This window comes from Rhipicephalus microplus, chromosome X (assembly GCF_043290135.1).
Source record: "Rhipicephalus microplus isolate Deutch F79 chromosome X, USDA_Rmic, whole genome shotgun sequence".
Taxonomy (NCBI): domain Eukaryota; kingdom Metazoa; phylum Arthropoda; class Arachnida; order Ixodida; family Ixodidae; genus Rhipicephalus; species Rhipicephalus microplus.
Window position 1 is genome coordinate 377,991,348 of NC_134710.1, and position 22,892 is coordinate 378,014,239.

General features: G+C 41.0%; 2 protein-coding genes across 4 annotated transcripts in view; one reads left to right on the top strand and one right to left on the bottom strand.

Moving 5' to 3' along the window:
* LOC119161049 (superoxide dismutase [Cu-Zn]) overlaps positions 1 to 22,603 on the top strand; it is a 47,652-nt gene extending 25,049 nt beyond the window's left edge. For all 3 annotated transcript variants that reach the window (XM_075880035.1, XM_075880036.1, XM_037413373.2), the window contains 3 exons: positions 1,548 to 1,617; positions 3,404 to 3,521; positions 22,029 to 22,603. In XM_075880035.1, coding sequence (XP_075736150.1) covers positions 1,548 to 1,617; positions 3,404 to 3,521; positions 22,029 to 22,136 — 296 coding nt within the window. In that variant the 3' untranslated portion in view covers positions 22,137 to 22,603. The remainder of the gene's footprint in view (positions 1 to 1,547; positions 1,618 to 3,403; positions 3,522 to 22,028) is intronic.
* The window catches only part of LOC142776412 (uncharacterized), a 51,142-nt gene continuing 39,853 nt past the window's right edge, over positions 11,604 to 22,892 (bottom strand). Inside the window, exons 3-5 of the mRNA XM_075880037.1 lie at positions 14,881 to 14,981; positions 12,798 to 12,937; positions 11,604 to 12,638 (exon numbers count right to left, since the gene is read on the bottom strand). Of these exons, the coding sequence (XP_075736152.1) occupies positions 12,902 to 12,937; positions 14,881 to 14,981 (137 nt within the window). The 3' untranslated portion in view covers positions 11,604 to 12,638; positions 12,798 to 12,901. The remainder of the gene's footprint in view (positions 12,639 to 12,797; positions 12,938 to 14,880; positions 14,982 to 22,892) is intronic.

The following is a 22,892-nucleotide window of genomic DNA, read 5'->3' on the forward strand; positions in this document are numbered from 1 at the left end:
GAAAATGATGACATATTGTCCTGAAGCAAATGGTCTTACCGAGCGACTTCTCAGAACGCTGGCTGATATGTCGTCGATGTACGCAGATATAAAACACCGCACATGGGATAAAATATTACCCTATGCAACGTTGTCCTTGAACACCACTACGCGAAAGACAACACGGATGACGCGCTACGAACTTGCTTTTACCCGCATGGTAACGACACCTTCAGTGCCCCGCCGCGGTGGTCTAGTGGCTAAGGTACTCGGCTGCTGACCCGCAGGTCGTAGGATTGAATCCCAGTTGTCGCGGCTGCATTTCCGATGGAGGCGGGAATGTTGTAGGCCCGTGTGCTCAGATTTGGGTGCACGTTAAAGAACATCAGGTAATCGAAATTTCCGGAGCTCTCCACTATGGCGTCTCTCATAATCATATATGGTGGTAGTGGGACGTTAAACCTCACATATCAATCAAATCTACGACACCATTAGATGTAATTTTCCCTACTTACGAGACGTCTGAGAATAACTATGATGTCAAGGACTATATACAACAAGCAGAAAAAGCAGAACAGCTGACACGATCTTCTATTCTCCAACAACGACGAAAAATTGACACGCACTGATAAAATCTGCGACAAAGAGACGTACAGTACGCAGCAGGAGACAGAGTACAGGTATGGATTTCCGTACGTATGCGTGGCATATGGGAAAAACTGCTTCGCCGCTATTTCGGTCCGTACAGAGTGCTCCGCCGGGTCGGCTCGCCTGCGAAGTTAATCCAGAGGACAGTATATATCATCACTACGGTGGCATCGCACGGAAACTGTGAATGTCGTCGGGATGAAACCTCATTACGACAGGTAATCTAGAAAACACAACGTTGTTCAACAGGTATCGTATCCATGAAATGGTGTTATAAATAACCGCCATGGAACCTGTTTGTCCCAAGCATTCGGTCGATGCGCTCTGGAAAGGGGGGCAATGAAACAATAGAGCTAGTTACGCGCGTTAGCTCATATTACGCTCTTCGAATTGTTTGTGGTGCAGGTGCCGGCGGGACCCTGTGTCGCGCGACCTGTGCACCACACAAAAAAAAAAAAAACGTTGAGGAAAAAAGAAGAGGAACCTGATTCTCAGGACTGCTAGGAGATTTCGTTTTAGCTGTTTTCACGGGTGCAAGTTTGCTCTTCCTACGTTGGTTTATTAAAAGTACTTGTTAAACTGTGCGTTACAATAGTGGTTTTCAGACCTAATCTTCTGTTTTCCATGTCCAGTTCATAATCACAACCCCAAAATCAAGAATTGCAAATGTGCAGCTTTGACTGCAATGATGAGTCCCATCATAATTCTTATATAATCCTTATACTTGAACTAATACAATCACCGTTCTTGTGATATTGGTGAATGTAAAGCAAAAATATTTTATTCAATTTTTATAAAACAAACGTACCGGCGAATGTACCTTTTTCGTACTTTTTTAATGTAGCGCACGACAGAGTTTCAGCATGAGTTTACGCTTGTTTTGAGTACGATTCATTGCTCAACTCACCCTTCTCATTTAGGTTGCACATCAGCTGGCTCCCACTACAACCCATTTGGTAAAAACCATGGAGCACCCTATGACCAAAATCGGTAGTACTCCTTCTTTTTCGAAACATTGATTCAGCAATCTTAAACTCTATCCCTATGCTCTCAGGACCCGTTATACTAAAAACGCGTTAGTTACGAGAACTTTGACAGCGTGGACAGCGTAGTAAATGTAGGTTTGTTAGAATACACCAGGCATATAATGAGACTTTAATGCAAAATAAGTGCGATAACTAGCACCTGAAAACTAAATTCTCATTAGAAACGTCATCTTGGTGTTGTTTCTTCTGTCGAATCGCTTTCCGTGGTATCGCTGTCCAAAAAAACATCTGTTACATTATGCCCCTTTTACCACAATTTTAAGAGAAAGATCATGCTCGCCTCTGCACCTTTGTGGTGCATTTTAGAGTGAATTTGAGAGTGACTTTTCACAAATCATCGTAACTAGTTTTGTTATTATTTAGCCGCTGTGTAGACGGCGAGATGCGGAGGGGCACCAGAGTTAATAAGCAGAGTCGAACGCTGGGCATCCACTTTGATGAGATACCACGGCTGCAGTGGCATGCCTTACGTGCTAGATGCTCTTGCGTGCTTGCTGTGCTTTCTAAGTGTTCTCAATGAGCTGCTCGTAATGTAGCTGAAGTACAGTAATCAAGAATAATGGCTCCGTTCCAATTTCTCAAAGCATATATTACTAAACTTTAACATGTCTGCTCGTTTATCACTTAAGGTGCCTAATTCCTGCATATATTTTGGCTCAATTGTTCAAAATGAGCTCGATTTTCATAAAAAACAGACCAGTTTTGAACCGCATTTTTTATGTACCAAATAAGCCTATGCAGTAAGCTGCATAGGCTCATTTGGTACGTAAATAATAATGGTACGCAATATTATCTGTTACGCTTTGCCCCTTTTAATTACCACAGTATTTGGAGAAAGATCTTGCACACCTGTACACTTTTGCGGTAACTTTTATGGCCAATTTGAGAGTGACATTTGAGACATTAGCGTTACTATTTTTGAATATTTTTTACCGCTGTGTTGATGGCGAGATACGGAGGATTACTTGAGACAATAAGCAGGGTTGAACGCTGGCCATCAACTTTTAAGAGATACTACGGCTGGAGTGGCATACTTTACCTGCTAGATGCTCCTGTGTATTTGCTGTGGTTTCTAAGTGTTGTGAATGAGCGCCTCGAACTGTAGCTGTAGCACAGTAATTAGGAATTAACGGCTGAGTTCCAATTTGTGAAAGCATATATATGAATAAACTTTTGCATGTCTGCTTGTTTATTACTGACGTTGCTTATTTCTGCGTATATTCTGGCTAAATTGCTCAAAATGAGCTCGAGTGTCATAAAAAAAAAAACAGACCCATTTCGAACCCCATTATTTATGTATAAACAGGCCTATGCAGTAAGCTGCCACAAAATGAAAACACCTAAAAGTAAAACGGCTTACACCGTACATAAAACTGCTTAGAATAAAACACTTTATTTTAAAAGCAGTACTCCACATGCGAGAGCCCGTGTTCTGCATAAGAGTTAATCGTCAAGAAATGCTTTGTCACTTAACGTTCACTGCGTTTTCGCTTAAAGGCCTATTCTGTCACACCATGTGCAGCTTTCAGTTTGCCACTGTTTTCTCTTTTTTTTCGTTGTGTTGTTTTTTTTCTATACTTTTTGCCATTGTTAATAATTTCCAGGGCGAGTGCCCAGTATTTTAGACTCTTGGGTGTAGTGATACATGTTTCTACTTTAAAAGAGCTGGTATGCTGCGATCGCTCCTTAACTCTGTTGTTACAATTAATTTCTTCTGCCATTTATTCCAGTCATATTGGAGACCTTGGTAACATAGAGGCGGACGACAGTGGTTCTGCAGTTTTTGGACTGACAGATGGCCAATTACAACTAAATGGCGAGCTCTCTATTATTGGTCGTTCCATTGTGGTAAGAAATAGCATATTTCTATAATGGGATGGCATCAATGAGTGAAAACAATATTTTTTTCATTTTTATTGAATAATCATAAATGGTGATCTCTCTTGGCACCAAAACAGGAAGATAATGAACATGAGCAGACGTAACGCATAAAATTCAATCTGTGTCAATTGATGCTACACAATATAAGTAAAGAACGGTAAAGAAAACATGGCAAGAAAACAGAGACGGGAGACACACAAGAGCACAGATTCACAATGAATTTTTAGTTATCACAGAGCATGAAATACAGAGCGTAGACACCAAAATTCTGAATTAATCAACAGCCCTGCGAACTTGTCGTTCACCCAGAACAATCACTTACTCATGTATATACGCAAATGTACAAACGGCTTTTTCTTTCTTAGGTCATTGTTGGGGACGCCTCGTCAATGCGTGTATCACCCTGTTTTTTATACGTGCAGCTCTGATTGTTATTCAATTCGTCTTGTCTGACAAAGAGCCAAGCACTGTCGTGTCTTCAAAGGGTTTAACGCATCCGCAATCTCTGAAATGTAACCTCGAATAGACGAAAACAGCTGTGTCGACGTTGTAATAGTGCTCTTTGTGTATTTTGCTCAAGCGTCTGCACGTGTGCCCGTTCAAGCTTGGCCGTGACAAAGGCATAGAGTAGGCTTCATTGCAAGCGTATGGTACAAAATGCCTGCGGTGCTGTGTGGATCAAGTCGTAACTAGTCCATTTTTCCTCCATTTAAGCGTCCACATGCACCTTATATCTTGAAGGCACAATGAGGCGGAAAAAACGGCATGCACTATTACTGTACTACCTGTTTTCTTAATGAAATGGGAGATGTGATGCAAGTAGAGTACGACAACAATTATTTTATCACGAGCCCCTCCTTAGTCAAAATGACTCGAATGAGAACCGGAGCTGCACGCATGGAAAAACGGGATGACGCTAGCATACGCATGGTGTCGCCAACACTGACTTAGGAAGAGAAGCAGTTTCTAGACGTTTTCAGCTAGATGTATAAGCGATTGTTACGAGTGGCCTAGTGCAAGAGATTCTTGAAAAGTTCATTGATTTTGTGTGTATTCTCAGATGGTCACTTTAAGGACCGTGCCGCTTGGCTTGGAACATAAAATAGTGGGTCATGACTCAAGCAACTGCTTGTCTGCCCTTCGTTAACCAGCCAATCAGCGTGCACTGGCCGGTACATTTCGGTGACATCGCCCGAATTGATTGTTTGAAAATACGACTTCACTGCACAGGTTAGCAATGTCATATTCATGCTTAAACTGTTCGGCTTCTCTATACAAGACCATTACCACCACGTCAGAACATCCTGATTTTGGGGCGTAAAGTGTACAGTTTATTTTTTATGAATGTGGCCTGGTGGCACTGTGGCTTCAGAGCCTCTCTAATACGTCTGCTCAAACACAGGCTGCTCTGAACTAAGGCGGACATAGTTTGCAACTCTATCGATTTCTATGACATGAAGACTGTAGGTGGGTTACTAATTAGGTGAAAGATAGTCTTACAAAATCTATTACATTACAGTTGCACATTACAAATGCTGCGTGGTTAACATCTTAACCAGAGTCCTGAAAAATGCCCATTTATAAAACTTACGCTTAGAATCACTAATCTTATTACAGAACTTTACATCCAGACAACGTCACTTTAACGCAACCTTCGAAAAAATGAAGGATAGTAGGGTAACCAAAATCTGCGAATGGTGCCGAGAGGAAACCATTGTTCGCTAACTCAAAAAGAGCTTCGGTATAAAAATCTCAATGCGCCAATATGGCAAGGTGCTAGGCTTGAGATTTTCAGGGTGAAATTTGGAGATTTGAGAGTCATCAAATTCTACTAAATGATGTTCTATAGTGCTTCTACACTGACTCGTCACAATAATTTCGCGAAATTTTTGTGTAGTGGGACCCCATCATTGTTTATCAAATTAGCAGTTGAGAAACATGTAGCTGTCCTATATACTGTATTTACTATTTTATAGCGCAATATATCTGCCCCAACTTGTCCTATACGAAGGTCCCAGGTAAACATATATTTGCAATTTTGCCGGTAACGCGCAACAACCCTCATTTTCATTTTTCATCTGATTTAGAAAAGCGCATGATGAAGCTTCGTACCAAGCTTTGCAATTCGAAAGTGAGATTGCATTTTTACGCAGAACACTGGTAACCTGCACATAGACAGGACAGCCTTCGACTGCGCATCGCCTGAGCGTGTTCCAGTTTTTGGCAGTCCCGCAAGCAGAACATAATGAAGTACCGCAATTTGATTGATATTCTATACAGGGCTGTAATATTTACGTTACTCTTCTATAGTCCAAATACTAGGTTGTCAAACTTTGAGGAAGCTGGGCATTCAGTGCAGTGCTCAGCTGTCGAATGTTACAAAAACCAGAAAAAAATGTTCGAATTTGCACGCACATGCAGATTACCTCTAATTACGTATGCAACACAGCGAACAATGCCGAGTGGTTCCGTGAGCAAGAATACAACTATCTCCATAAGACGTAGCCTCTTCACGGAAGTCATTCGTGAGCGCAGTTACCACAGAACAACCCGTCACTCTATTCAGGCGACAAATCTTATTCCATGATCAAAATACAACAACTTCTTTCGGACAAGGCGTTCTTACGTATTCTATACGTTATTGCAACTAATACTAAAAATGTTTGTATTGTTCCACAAAACAGTCTGCTGTATGGTTCTGTACAACAGGCTGCTGTATTGTTCCGCACAACAGTACTGCACCACAGCTGGGCCATGCCGCCTGCATGCAAATTATATAAATGGAAGATTTCATTTATGTTCTGCGTCCCTGTGAAGGTCAATTATTTGTATTGTTTGACGAAGACTTTTCTTGGCTGGACACGCTGTTGTTTTAGTTTCTGGGCACACCTTCATCTGCAAGTGAGCACAGGGTTCAAAGAATGATTAAAACTTTCTGTATGTCTTGCACAGGTAGCATGATTTTGTGGAATGAATGCAGTCGTTCATGGCTAGCTCCCTAAAGTACCTGCTTGTTATGTACACAACACCAAATTGAACAGTAGTCCAGTTGAACAAAACTCTACACAAAGAACACAAGAATGGAGCGTGCAGCAAACACAGCAACAAAGCGCACATGACCTGTTTATAGAGCTAATTGCGGCACTGAAATGACGAAAATGGGACAGGCCGAACATGCACAAGCATGTGTCCCATAATTGTGATTTGAAGTACTACGCTGAACTCTATGAAAATGATACACCAACAAGGCGAAAAATTTACCCGTGCTAAGTTCACGTGACATCCTCCCTTTCCCTTTTTTGAAGATTTTTTTTGTTAGCCAATCTGTACATGCAAAGATGTTCCAAACTACGAGTGAATTATAGTGTGTAAAAAGTTTACTTGCAACTGCAATTCATAAAGTTGCATAGTACGATGAACCAACTAACCCAATCTTCAACACTCATAGAAGAGTTCGCATGTATGCAGGCGGCAGGTGTAGCATATGTTGGCAACATGTCAGTGAAGGTTGACCAGTCCTTTAGTAACATACGTCCTCGTTAACATGTTCTTGGACGTTAATCGTTGACAACAACTAAACCAATATTCCATATCCTCCCCCCCCCTGGATGTGTCTCCAAGCTATTTTCAATCACTGTTTATACAAAAACTATGCCTTGTTGTCTAGCAGTTAAACTCAGTCTTGCAACAAGCTGCACTGGTGGCAATAGCAGCATCCCCCCTTTGCAGTCTTTGAAGCTCTGAACTTTTTCTGCCCATTTTGCCAATAGGAGTGGGGATGCGATACACCAGTGTAGTTTGTAGAAGACCTTCCTCCAATCATGCGCAGGTGTGCGGTCCAAAAACGTATATCCAAAAGTATACCAAAAAGCACTGAAGATTTGAGTGAGGGCATCGGTAAAGCATAATGCAAAGATTGTGACGCAACTTCCATGGCCAAAACAAATAAAAAATGGTCATGGAAACTTAAAGAACGTATAGAAAATATTGCTTAAGTTTTCCATGCAGAATGTTTTGACACACAGCTTCTTAAACGCTGCTGAGTGACGAGACATAGCTGCTACCTCAACAGTTTGAATATGTCACCTCGTATACAAAGGGGAGAAAAAAGAAAACTTTTAGACTTGCGGTCCATTTGTTACCATGTATCAGCTTCCAACAATCCTGGTCTTCTATCTATAAATATTTACAAGAAAATATGTGACCAGTGGACTGGTGCAACTTTGCCATATTATTGCCTGCATATACTGAGAATGCTACCTTCATAGATGGCAAAGCTTTCACGTCATTTTGTTATTATTTGTTCTGCAATGTCAGAGTAAACAATTTACAATTAAACCTCAAATCCAGAGTGTATGAGGGGTAGGTCGTGTATATGCACTGTGCTGTATTATCTTGCCGATATGTTAGTCCTACCAGCTGCTGCATGCCAAATGAACAATGAAATGCACTACTTCACGCTACTTAAAACACACCTTTGGCAGATGTATTCAGAAACATAATTGCCAAAAGTACTGAAAGCCTGCTTATGAAACTGTGTGCATGAGCCATGAACAGCTTCACTTGGCTCCTTTCTGTATGTCTGAAAAGGAACTAAAAAAAACAACTATTGTAGCAGCAGCAAAGTTCAAAGTTTAAGCCCACTATGAGGTCTATTACGTACATCACCTCTATTCACACCACTATTTCATGAATAAAAAAAGCACATGGTATTTCTTGAAGAGAACTGATCACATACAGAACAAGCAGCAGGATGCTACGAAGAGCTATTGCTATAGTAGACAAGAACTCAACGTGAAACACACTATATTCCAACTGTAAAAGAATTTAAAGTCTAGCATAACTAATTTCGTTTAATTATTGCTATTGTGTGACAGTTACATTTCCTGTAACTACTAACACCATAGAGAGGTATGTGAGGTGAACAAAGGAATATTGCAATATATTATGAATCGTTACACATGAAAATGCATATTGTAGACCACTCCAAAGGCCTACGTGCGGCAGGGAACATATTGTAATGGCACATTTGAAGTGAGAAACAGGAGCTGTGAGATAGGATGATCAGGACTCCGTGGCCGATTCCGTAGCTTCAACCCATCGAGCACTCAGTCACTGTGCGTGACAGAGTGCAGGATGGGCAAACGCTACCTTATTCATAACATCATGGTGGAGGTATTAGCCTGACGAAGACAATAAATACTGCATCAACACAAAGGGTGAGCATTAAAGTAAGAAGCAAGGCTTGCATCTAAAGTTTTTTTTTTTTTTAAATCCAATAAACCCTACTTGACAGTTGTACTTCTTATTCCCGCAGGATCTAAGATGAAGATGGGGGCTTCAATGAGTTTCATATCGCTAAATAAGTGTGTTGTTCGAGCCAATGTTTGAATAAGACAATTTGTCGAAGTTGTAGCAGCAACCTTGATGCAGTTTGCTACCTCTGTAAAAAAAAGTTCTGTTTTCTAATAACAAGTTCTAACAGTTCAACGATTTTTTTTCATCAAGTATACTGCTTAACACATTCATCACAAATCCTCAACTTTAACAAATGCTTCTATTGTGATGATACTGGGTGCAAAACTTAAATGCAGAGGACAAAGCATTTAGCGGCAGTCTGGCTGCGCAACAGCTTTATAACACTATGTCCATGATGCTATAGTTGAGTGATTCAACAAGAGGACATCCATTTATCAAAGCAGCAAACCGTATCGAGGTTGCTGCCGCAAGTTAGACAATTTTTTCAAACATTCAAAGCAACGTAATCTTGAAAAATTTCGATTGGCTCCAACAACAAACTTTTTTCATTGATTTTACCCTCATTCAAGCCCCCCTTCCATCTTAACTTCTGCCATAATAAGACAACTTTTATGTAGTGTGTGATAAAATTTTAAAATATGAACAGTAAGCCTTTGTTCTCAACCCATTGCTCACCCTTCGCATTTATGCTTCTATAACTGTATTATTAGCCAAAGAACCTAGCGTAAAAATCTGTGAAGGCGTCTTAAATTTTTACTCTTGGTAAATGCAATTAAAGGAAACAATGTAAATTTATTGTACATAAAAGAATCACTCTTGTAAGTATTATACTATAACACTGCATTTTGCCATGTTTGATTTGATTGATATGTCGGGTTTAACATCCCAAAACCACCATATGAATATGACGCCTTAGTGGAGGTTCTTGAAAATGTCGACCTCCTGGGGTTCTTTGACGTCCACCCAAATCTTAGCACATGCACCTACAACATTTCCGCCTCCATCGAAAATGCAGCTGCTACAGACAGGAGTCGATCCCGCGACCTGAGGGTCAGCTGCCAAGTACCATTTCGCCATGTTTTCTTGCAACAAAAATTAGCATAAATTGAAACAAAAACTATTCTGATACCATAGCCACGAAATTTTGCTGACAAAAAACAGACTGTGGTAAAAGCATGAAGCAAAAATCATGCCTCACTTACTTTTCTCTCATATCTTGAATTATGAGCCCATGGTTTGAAAGGCCCCTGCTGGATTACAACATTTTTTTCCCGAAAATAGAGCTGGAACAACTTCTTCCCACAATGAGGCATCAAAGCACCAGTTCTTGAAAATAATGCAAATGGTCAAGAAACCACTTCAAAGACCAACATGACAAGACCATGAACTCGCAAATGCTTACAGCTTAATCGCAGTTTCTGAGGCAGCCCGATGGCTTCTGTGTGTCCATATGTACTGCCATCTGTCCGCCTTTGGGCCAATTTTCGTAGTATGTCAGCCGAGAAAACAAAAACATTAGCAACTATTTCACTTTTTTTAGCATGCCCTATGTAAACGAACTGAACTTTCTTGGCCTCATGAGGTAGCCGTCTCAAAAGCATGCTTACAGCTGCTGTTTTATGTATGTATATCTCATACACCATTAGCAGGCTCCAAAATAATGCCATGTCATTGTTAAGCAAGAAGTCTAACAGAGAAAAACAGAAAGACCATTTTACACTAGACATAAATTTAACTTCTTAATACTCACTCAGTAACCTATTTTCCTACTTATTATATGCATACATGTTGAAAAGACTGGGCATGCAAACATGGCTGCTGGTGAGTCAGGACACTTCAAATGCCAATTAACAATGAGAAGGCAGACTAACGAAACCAGAGGCCCGTCATTAAACATATCCTCCTATTACGACGTAAATGCATGCAAAACTTTGAATAATGCAGTTTCGTACAAGCAAGTAAATGAAGAAATGCATCTAATGGTTGAAGCTTGGCATAGCGGCATGTGCCAGTGTATGTGTAAGCCAACAATCGAATAACTCAGCGAAGAAATCAATTGCTGAGCAGTTATCTCTCGCATAGACCAACAGGCATGCCGTCTTGATTGATATTTCTACTTGCCTTGTTGCGTTTCTAGCTTCATGTCAACTTTTTAAGTTGGTGTTTGCGGTGTCTTGACTACTCTCTTGAGTCCATGCTTGCATGCCCTGCCTTTTAACATGACTACCAACGTACTAAGTAGCTCACCTTCCCTGTTTTAAATACGTATACAATCTAGAATTACCACTTTCTTCACTAGATGTAACAATAATAATGGGGTTCTGAAGTGAATGTCAGTTCAAAAGCACTTAAGCCTCTAGCATTTTTGCCTCCTTCAAGAGGGCAACTGCTGCCCTAAAGATCAAATCCACTTAGTTCGGGGGTTCTTCACATGGTGGCATAGCTGTAAGCAACGTAAGATAAATTTTAGGACTATGAAAAGAGCTCACAGTAAAAGCAACACACGCAACTAGCAAGGAGCAACATATTATCTGACCTAGAATATATTTCTGGTAACCTAGACTGCTGTGGCGCAGGCCATGCACCTCGGCAACTGTTCAGCTTTCATTCTGATCCAAGCTTAGTAGAGTCAACATTGATATCTACAGATTGCTCTGAAAACAGCAGCTAAGCTCCAAAAATTAAAGCCTAAAGACCAAAAAAGCTCAATGACTAATGCAATAATAAACACCTAATGATGCAAGTACATTCAAACACTGTTTTAGATGCACTGGTTGCATAGGTGTAAGGTAAACAAAGCAGCAAAGCAATGACCGGCCAGCTGTGCAGCTGCAAAAGGGGAGAAAGGGGGCAGCTCTTGTGCCATGGAAAATAAATAAAAGCACTACCAACAGGAAAAGCTCAGTAGATGTGGAATCCACATTAAATGCGAATTTCTGCTATGTCGGTATTTAATGCTTGTAATTAGGCTGGTGACTGCATAGGTAGGAATGAGAAGCACAGTATGGAATATTTCTTTGAATATTACATTCTCAGAGTGAGAATTTCGCTTCATCGAACATATCGTGTCAAACATTTGCTGTTTATGGTACATATTGATCATAATGTATGTTTCGTGTAATGAACATATAAATTTTGACAGACCCTGCAGACTATTTAAGAGATGAGCATTGCAAAATATGTATCAACAAAGCCATGCAGTGCATAAATTGACCATTCATAATTGAAATGTAGAAAGCTACTTAACGACCCCACCGTCTTAAATTTCTGATAACTGTAAAATTGTAAAATGTGAGCACGTTGCCACAAATTTTGTGTTCACATGATGAACTGATGAAGTCACAGCCAATAAAACACACATTGTAGCTGTTTTCTGTTTCTTACTCAGCTTTCCCATCGTTCTCATTGTGAAGGGGGGTACGCATACGTTACCATGATGACTGCAGTCACATGGCAACAAAGCATGACATCAGTGATTGTGCAATCAACATGCAGCCACAAACTAAGCAAGGCATCATTGATGTGCCACTGTGCTATACCGGCATGGTTAAGAAAAACTGTGCAAGGCATAGGTAAGATGAACAAATACGCAGCACGCCTCACGACGACACCATCCATACGCCGTAATTTTAGGGCCAAAACACTATTTCATATTGCAGAAAGAACCAACCGACAGTCAGTGCAACAATATGTCACTTCGCTAGCGAAGAGTATACACTGGTCAGGCTATGAAGGGTGTCGCCATAATTGTTTTTTGAACTGAAGTTTCTGTGATACTCACGCAATGCGATTGCTGCAGAACTCTGTATAAATTAGCAAGATGGTCTGGAAGGCGATAAAAAAGCAGAACCAAAGCTGCTTGATGGCACTTTGAGTGAGCGCAAAACACACTGAGCATAGAATTAATTCTGCAGGCATATCTCTATAAGCTATAAAACTGACAATTCACATGCTCACTCAATGCAACCTAGGAATGTCTCACACCTTGCAAGAACTTTACTGTGGTGGCCGCAATGTCAGTGTAGGCCAGAAACAGCCGGCTTGTGGCTCTCAGGCATGTGATCCGTTCGTTGAAAATAACATGTGGCTCACATCCTTGTAGCACAGCTTTTGGGAGATGCTTCCTGCAATAACAAAAGTAGCACAACACAATTAGCTCTGTAAACACTCGCATGAAATCCACATTGGTGCCTTTTAAAGAAAAAAATGCAGCTAGAGACGGAACCGCAACAATACTTTCTTCTGGTATAATAGAGCACCTTATCGCTTTCTTTGGCCTGGTTTTCTTGTTTTAGCCCATGAGACAATTCAGCAGAAGTCAAGCTTTAGTTGATTGATTGATTGATTGATTGATTGATTGATTGATATGTGGGGTTTAACGTCCCAAAACCACTATATGATTATGAGAGACGCCGTAGTGGAGGGCTCCGGAAATTTAGACCACCTGGGGTTCTTTAACGTGCACCCAAATCTGAGCACACGGGCCTACAACATTTCCGCCTCCATCGGAAATGCAGCCGCCGCAGCCGGGATTCGAACCCGCGCCCTGCGGGTCAGCAGCCGAGTACCTTAGCCACTAGACCACCGCGGCGGGGCAAGCTTTAGTTGACGAGGAGTCAGTTGAAAAGCATAAATTTAATATACAATATAAAATAATGGAATAATTTTGCACTATGTAAGGAAATATAATTCTTCTAATATCCAACCACCAAAAATGAGTGAGCAAGCTATGACATTAAGGTGTCACGAAATAATAGAGTTTCTTGAATTTCTTGAAAATGCAATATACAAGTAATTCTGCTATTGAAATGTGCTGTCACTACTGACTGTATCTGCAAGTGCCTGCTGAAGCTACTCGAATGCGCTTAGCAAGCTTGTGTAATCATATTGACAAAGAAAACCCAGTTCTCAGTTAGCCGCCCTCATCACAGCATCATGTTGCTTTACATAATGGTTCCTGGTATGCAGGATGCAAATGCATGAACATCGTGGCTATGTCATACCGATGTGAACGTGATCGACATCTTCCCGAATTACGTGAGCAGCTGCAAAATGCTCTACTGTGCAATTAGCTGCAACAATGCAGTATTGCTGGCTACCAGTCGCTTCAATATACACTCACAACAAATTTTGGCACCAGCAAGATTTCGCAGTGTATACAAGCTTCTGAACACAGTATTCAATATTACCAGCTGCAATCTTTATTGTTATATTTAGATGCATAGAACGTGCACACAGTAACAATAATTGTGCCAAGTAGAAGAGTCCATTTTAGCTATTTTATAGAATTCATAGACAAGAATCAGGCACTTCACTCAATCCTGTTGTTTAGCATCAGAGGGGAAAGTGCTTGCAAACGTACACAAAATCAGCAATTGACATTGAAGTTACTGAAAACTAAGTTTATGCTTCGCAGAAACAAATCGCAATCTGTAAAGACAGCCCAAGACACTGCAATGATAAGGTTGTAAATTTCGAAGTGGGTCACTATTTTTCACACTATGCATGTATTTACAAGAAAGGTAAGAATGCATGCTGCTAGAAACAATGAACTTTTACAGTTCTTGCAAAATTCCACTTGCCAGTACCCAATTCTACAAAAAGGTAACACTTTGTGAAACCAAGTCACGTTTCCAGACGAAATGCGTTCGCCATGGTGACAAATAAGTGGAGCACTCTTATACAGCATGATTTATTGGAACTAAAAACTATGATATCAATAATTTCTTCTTATAGCTAGCAAGAGTCTTTCTACTATTGTTTATGTGAAGCAATTTTATCTTAGCGGGAGGTAGCAAAAATAGGGGCCACATATAATTGATCGCAAAAACACAGTGACTGATTGTTCAGCAATTTTCAACTATGCCCATTCATCGAAACCATTGCAGTTCTCCATCAAATAAAGGTAGCAGATAATTCACACTTTGGCATCAATACTGTTAAGTTGGTATTCAGCATACATCTTGATGTTACTCAGTATATCCTCACTTATTTTGCAATATTTTCACTTCAACATGACTAGCTCAAAACAACACTCTTCTTCAATACATGGAACTTTGTACATTACATTTGAGTTTCCCAAAGACGCTGAATAAGCACCTCTTTTGGATGCTTGGCTCACGATGTGGTCAGCACTGCATAGTTCCTCAGGGCACTTCTGTTTGCTACCTGCAGTACACAGCAAAAAGTTTAGGCAATCAAACAAAAACAAAGCAAGTATGGCAGCAGCATTTCGTCCTTTGGGGATAGAGAGGGGGGTGGTTTAGTTCAATATTGTTCTTCATAAGCTACACACACGTGCACTAAGTGTTTTAGATTAGCACATAAACAGTATAAAAAAGTGAAAATGGTTGGAGGAGACAAGTGGCCGCATATTTGAAATCCTCCAAAGAAGGGAGAAAAACTAACTTGGGGCTCTACAGTATATATTCTCTACCATCTATAAAAAGTATGCAAAGTGTTAAATTTGACTAACACTTGCACACTATTAAGTCAATGTGAAACGACAACTTATTGCACTCGCTTGCGCTGTTTAGCTGGTGCTTCCGAAATTTCCTGAAGTTGCACAGACAGCAAAGTGGTCTGGCCAAATTTAAGTACATCCATTCTAACAAGTACCACTGGATTCAACTGCAAGTGACAGCACCGAATGAAGTCATTTATTAGTGGCAAGCGAGTAATGCTGAGTACCTGAGCATTTGAATAAAAAATGCAACTGTATTTCAGTTTCATGTTCGATTTCTATTGCTAATTCTTCCACGTGTCACCTTTTCTCTGATGCTAGGTATCGAGATAAGGGCAAAATATATTTAAATATAGTATTACAATATGTTTACCAGCAACAGTCCTACCACAATTTACCGAAGAGTGCTAGCCATATCACTGCAAACATTGAGAGAAATGACAACGGCATTTCTCAGAGACCTTCACAGTCTTTTATTGAGCTGCAGTTAAAGGCGGCAGCTGCTAAATGAACTTTGAACCCGTTCTTGCAGGAACCGAGTGAGCTGCTTTTCTTCGAAAAACTTGTGGGCGAGAGGTGCAGACATTGACGGAAGTAGATATAGCCCCGGCAACGGTGACTATATCGTTCGGAGTTGATGTGCCGGCACTCTTGCCGAACCGTTACAGCAAAGTCGGCTTCTTCGTCCCTTTTCACCCTATGAGCTTGGGAAGCGCCCGTGCTAACGCGCCCTGCATCCCTCGGGGTTGCTCAAACCAGGCGATCTCATTCGTATGGTGTTTCTGATTTGTTCTTTTTAATACATTTTTTTCTCATAGGCAAATAGCGAGAGCCGCGATGCGCCACAACATAGGTCACTGGCGCCCAACTGAGACGAGAAAATCTCTAACGGACACTGCGAAAACAGCGAGAGCCAAAAAAACTACAACCTGGACGTAACCTAAGCAACTACTGTTGGCACAAGGCCTGCAAACGCTAAAATAAACGCTGCTGGCAGAATATACCGCGCTAATATCCACAAGTGCATTATTGCAATCAGATACAGCCCAGCTGTCACACCCCTGTTTATCAAAGTGGCTTGTTTATCTACACGAAACACGCCAACTGAACTTCGGTCGTGTCGACTGATAACGCAAGTGCAACGAAAAGGATGGGATGCGCAGTTTTATCGGCCTCTCACCCGGGACGTAGAGGAACTTTCGTCAACTATACCGCAATGCGTACTGTAACACGACACGTGACAGCAGCTGCCAAGCCGCCACCGTTAAACCAATGGTAACCAATTTCACGGTCAGGTGCACGCGACACCGTTGCATAGAATTCAAATATACGCCCAAGCCGTGCGCGCAAAAAAAAAAAAAAGACCACTTTCGTGTAAGCCTCTATGCGTCTTCGAAGCAGCGTAAACATTCAAGGCGCGAGCATAGCGAAATCCACAAAACTTGTTCGCTGGTCAGCTTGGCGGGAAAGCTCCGACACAATGGTGACTCGAAGCAGTGAAGTTAACGACACCTTGCGCAAACCTCTGGTGGCATATTGCCAGACTTCACGCAACCACAGGTTAGCCGATCAGAGTAGCACAACGATTACACGTCCTGGTGTCGCAAATCGCTGTTGAACATGGTCGTTTCTAACGAGTTCTCGACCGCGATGTTCGGCCATGACAAGCGTCCATGTTGGCTGGCGAAGGCCGCGCATGCACGACCTTGCATGCGCCGCATACATACATCACATAACCACGTCGGAGATGTGATCGTGAGCCGGCCCGCCGGCGCATGGGCACCTGGATCGGCACGCGCGGCGGTGTTCTGGTGTCGCGAAGGGGCCCACGCTCTGAGGAGTTTCTTGTTGAAACAATATTGAAACCATGCTTGGCGGTTGAGGTAGAAGCTCGTTGCATTCGCTACACGCTCCAATGCAGTACAGTAACCTGTGTACTTGGGAAAAAGACAGTTCGTAGAAATGGTGAGGCTGTCGTAGTTAAATTTCGCATACAAGAACATCATAGGTACACCATGAAATTATACGTACGCGCTGTTTGACTGACGAGATGAACTCACGCATGCAGTTGTGCAAAGCACATATACGCAATTTTTTTGCCTACAATGCCGACCAGTTTTTTTTTTTTATATAAAAGCGAACAAAACATAAAAAGTGCCTTAGCTAGAAAGAAAAAAAGATTGTGCGCCACCTCTGTTAATTTCAACGCACCGGGTTTTTTATTTGTTGTTGAACGCGTGATCTGACAAGCCTAAAACGCTGGCGGACAGGACATTTGATATTTCACATCAGAGAGATCACAATAATTCAAAAGTTCCCGCAAGCTTTTAACAACGTGTGAAGCCAACCGTTACATCAATGCTGGTTTCAACGGCATATCAGTGATGATAATGCGATGTAACCACCAACGTTTATATGCTCTCTTTGGCAACACAAACCGCTTACAACAATGCTGCTGTGCTGTTTTATTAGTTATATAGAATAAGAGTGGCTGATGTGTGTTCGTGCAAAAAAAAAAGGGGGGGGGGGGTAATACGCGTGGCGTGTAATCCTCGAAAAGAAAGAAGGAAACGAGAAATGTTTGCGCGCCAACACCCCCCTATTATTATGAGGGACTCCAAGTGGTAGTAACAATACTGATTGTTGGCCTAGTTGGTTTTTGTTTACTGACATGCTTTGCCCGCAAAATAACACACACAAAGTAAAGAAACACAAGAGCCGCTTGTGCTTGTCGTTAAGTGTTTCTTTACTTTGTGTGTGTTATTTTGTGGGCAAAGCATGTCAGTATCCAAGTGGTAGTGTCTCTAGAAATTTCACTATCTGCCATTTAAAAAGATAATAATAAATATTATGAAAAATTGACGAAAACACGGAAACTCTATTAACAAGGTGCGAATGTTCCGCTAAATAAAGTTCACACATTTTTAGGTAATTTGGTTGTATTTTTGGTAGATTGTCATCGCGCGGCGGCAGCACGTGACTCTTGCAGTCACATTCTCCGAGGCGCACGCAGGGTGCAGGTCTTCAGACCCTTGTCTTCTCTTTTTTCACCTCTTCTTTCATCGTACTCTTTCCTTACACAAAAGCGCTGATGCTTTGTCTCCAAGCCGGGAGCATTACTCGCTGCCAGTGCCATTCGTAGTGGGTTAATTCAACGCCAAACAAACCAGCCATTTTGGCAACCACCTCAAACAGATTCGAAGAAATATTCTGCTGATTTACTGCATTGAAAGCAGTGCGTCACTAGAATATTTCGGGAAGAAAGAAATGTCACGTGAGTGCTTTCCAAATTTATCCAAATGTCGAATGGCTGTTCATGAAAAAACTTATTTTTTTTTAACTGTCACTCCCTCTTTCAATAACAAATTTATTTTATATATAAATAATGGTGACTGTGCAAGGTGTTTCAGGCTGATTATTATTAGCGCAATTTTTTGGCTACATACAACTACAAGAATTTAGCCGAAAGGGGTTACGTTTGCAGTTTTTTTATTGGATTACTGCTCTTTTATTGAATATCTGAGAAATAAGTAATTCCTCCATAGAAGGTATATTTTGCAAAAACATTTACATTGCACCCCTCAAGTCACTAAACTTTGCTAGAAAAAAATCACAAATTCCCCAAAATCCTCAACTTTGTCCACATTGAGGCCAATTTGCACCACGTTGCAGTCCATTGAAAGATAATATTTATATTCAAATGGAAAGCAAATAAGCAGGTATTTTATATGTAATTTTACTTTACAATTTTTGTTTCTTGGAAGAAAATAATTTTTGAAGTTTCCAACTGGCGGCTATCTTCCCATTCGGTTATATGGCAGCTTCCCTCTAGTTTCGCGTGGCCCCTGCATTCTTAAAGACAGACAGGGCGTTTCCTCTCTGCCTGAGTATAAATCGACGACATGCGTCGCAAGCGGGTGATGTTATCGCATGCGCCCTGCGTGCGACTGAGATGAGTCGGCTTGCTTCCCCTTTTGCTTCAACCGCGTTCGTAGGGCTCACTCGCGTTCATTTACCCACGGCTAGAACATACGATTTGTTGGGGACTGTTTTCGATTTGGGCTTTATGTGGTGTGTGACGGCAAAGCCTATATGAGAAACACGTCAAGAGTATTAATATCACAGTGAAAAGATTAAAGAAGAACCATGAATATACGAATGTTAGTTACACGCACCCAGGCTCTCTGTCAACAAATCGTTCCCCCTAAAAAGTGGCATGGTAGTGATATTTCGGCTAGAAAATAACTAATCAGAGCGTCCAACTTCTAGACTTTTCCGTGTGGTCCACTGAAGAAGGACATTATTTCTGTACTTACAATAACAGCACTACGTCCGTTAGCATCCCCAGTCATTTTCTCCTTCTTCGCACAAACTGATAGGCACCTATGACCTTTATGTAGATCTTTGGTGTGCCTCTGAGGGACAGTTTTTACAGTGCATACAACAAAAAGTCCTGACAATAAAGAACTTTTTTTCATTTTTAAATCTTTCCTCACATATTCTCTACAGATCAGCTTTGACGATCAAATAAACTTAATGAATGAACTTGTTACGAAGATGAAGTAAAAGAAGAGGAAAGACAGAATTAGCTGACAGGTGCGCGAGTGCGCCAATCAGCTATTGTGACTCTTGCCTGTGGGTTTTCCTCTGTAAATGCATTTTGTACAGAAGTCACTGACCCCGTAACAATATTGGTTCGCTTACAGTTAAGGCCCGTTCAATTAGGCTCTTGCGTTACAATAGACGATTGTAGTTCGGAGTTTCAGGCCGCCAAGTAAATGGAATAGCGGATCATACTCAAGTTTTTTTTTAAAGCAAGCAGCACTGCAATAAATGTCGGCTGCACTGAGGGTGCCAATATTAAAAATATTTGGTCACGGGAGCGGTCATAAGTGCGGGATTGAAGGGCAGGTGCCCGCACAGTGTCTGGCGTGTTCCGGTGCATTGCGACGATGTTTCTATGTTTTTGTCAGATAGATTTCAATACAGCCGGGGATAACTTCAATGCATGTCCCTCGGAACTGACACAATGGTATATGCAGCCGCAAATAAGCCACATATGAGCTCGCGCTGTGCCAATGACATGCCTTCATTGGAGTTCCATCCTCGTTTACCACCACAGATGCAACAACCGCTTTTTTTTTGTCAAAAGCGCACTCAATTCATTAGTGCAAAAATGAAAAAAGAAATAAAAGTGACAGTTCCACAGCAAAGCTGAAGCAATGAATTCGATAACAAGTTTTCATGTTGTACAAAGTAAGGCTGGTAGATAACTCCTTTGAAACTGATCTCATGCAACTGCACAAGACGCTATACTGTAAGAGAATACGTCCTCTACAAGGACACGTTTCGCACTGTCATCTCGCATTGAGAGCGCACAAGTAGAACAATATATAAACTGTCCGCTGATGGCTGTCGAGACGAGACATCACTCCACCAGATTGACGCGGATTGCCCAGCTTAGCAACAGCCTCTAAAATTCTTCAGGCCTCTTTTCAACCTCTTTTTCACGCGTGCTGCGTAAGCAAAGTGTACAGCAGCCATGTTTTTTTTCTGTCCGGCGCACAGAAAAAAGCTTACCTTTTTCTAGCTATTCCACGGAAGCATTTCACGCCAACAGTGCATTTGAAGCTAAAGAATTTAACATTGCTTTAACAGGCTTGTGAATCTTGGTTTCTCTACCTACAACAAATGTAATTGCTGAAAGCGAATACTCTTTTTGTACACAATCAGACTACTTTAACACAACGATGAAGAACTATCATTTCTCGTGAATAGACTCAGCAGTGGGGTGCGTTTGTAAATGAAAAGTGCTAAAAAAGGCATTCTTCTCACAGTTTAGTTAAACGAACTTCTATTTTGCTGTTACTGTCGTAAACTACGCCTGGTTTTATCTCTGTGCTTTGTTTTTCGCATGTTAATGTGTGCAACCATTCTCCGGTGCCAAGCTTGTTACGAAGCAAAGATTGTGACAAAAAAAACTTCCTTCTCATGATGTGATGCCAAAAATTAAACATAGGTAGTCAAAAACGAAAATCTAATTTCCAATTGTTGCAGATATAGAAATCCGCCTCCGAAGGTGGTTTTACGCTTATCACTGTTTCATGTTTTCTTTATTTTTCCATAATTTAGTACGTAAAGCACAGTTAACAAATTATGAAGGAACAGCTAATAGCGGGTTATAATGACGCGCAGTGTGTTTCATGATTAGCGCACTTATAAAAGCCGCTTTTTCTTGTGTTTTGCGCACGCGGGCTACATGGTGTCGTATGGCTCCGTCTTACGAGATAAAAACTATGTGCATAATGCTGCACTTGTGCCCAAGAAAGCTTCTCAAAGACATGACATAGTATTTTTCCCCATCACAGACTTCAGTCAAAGCGAGCGCGACTCTCCAAAATAAATGACTGCAGCACACACGCAGACAACTGAAGTGACGTCATGCAACCCTTGGAAAGACCTTAGGCTAGAGGGTGTTGCTGCAGCTAGGCGATATTGTGGACAAAAAAGCACGGCTTGGGAAAATGGTAACATTTTCCCAAGCAGTGCTTTTTATTGTCTGTATACTTGCCTGGAGGCAAAGTTCTTTTTAATTACGGTGCCAATGATGTACTTCGGTTTTACATAAAGCGCTTAAGTAAGTCACAAACAAAATTAGTGCGTAAATGAAGATGATGTTTTCGAAATAGTAGCACTGGGTACTGTCAACTAACGTATGCCTATTTCTTTCTTCTTTCTCAACAACGCTCTAGGTACACCAAGACAAGGATGATCTCGGACGCGGAAATTTCTCGGACAGCCTCACAACGGGACACTCTGGAAGTCGAATAGCCTGTTGCGTCATTGGTATCGCAAACTAGGAAGATTTTGCGTATCCTATAATATGGGTACACAGCATGACAGGATATAAGCGAGAGGTGTCGGCCTTGCAAGAATGTTCAGCCGAAGATGAAGTAGCTTGTGTAGCGCACAGATATGTTTAGTTGACCCAAAAGAAAAAAATCCGATATATATATATATATATATATATATATATATATATATATATATATATATATATATATATATATATATATATATATATAACGAACGCATTATTCGGAGGCCGTAGGTTCAATTCCTGCTCACGGCAAGTTATTTTTCCTCCACTTTTCTTTCTTCCTTTACATTAACTTGGTTCTAATAGCTGCCCCTATACATTCCCTGGCAACATTGTCTGTTATATCTCATTAATATTGTGTGAAAACATGAAAAAACGAGCCATTAGGTATACACTTCCTTCCCATATATACACACACACACACACACACACACACACACACACACACACACACACACACACACACACACACACACACACACACACACATATATATATATATATATATATATATATATATATATATATATATATATATATATATATATATATATATATATATATATATATATATATTGATGACTGCTGGTACTTGTAGCGTTGTGTTTTTCGTTTTAAAAAGTGGGCACAGCAAAGCATTTGGGGTGCGAAGCCTGAGGAAAAAGTGAAGCTTGAGGCCTTCCACTCCTGTTCCTTTTCTCACTTTTTTTTGCCATTCTTCCTATTATATACTAAG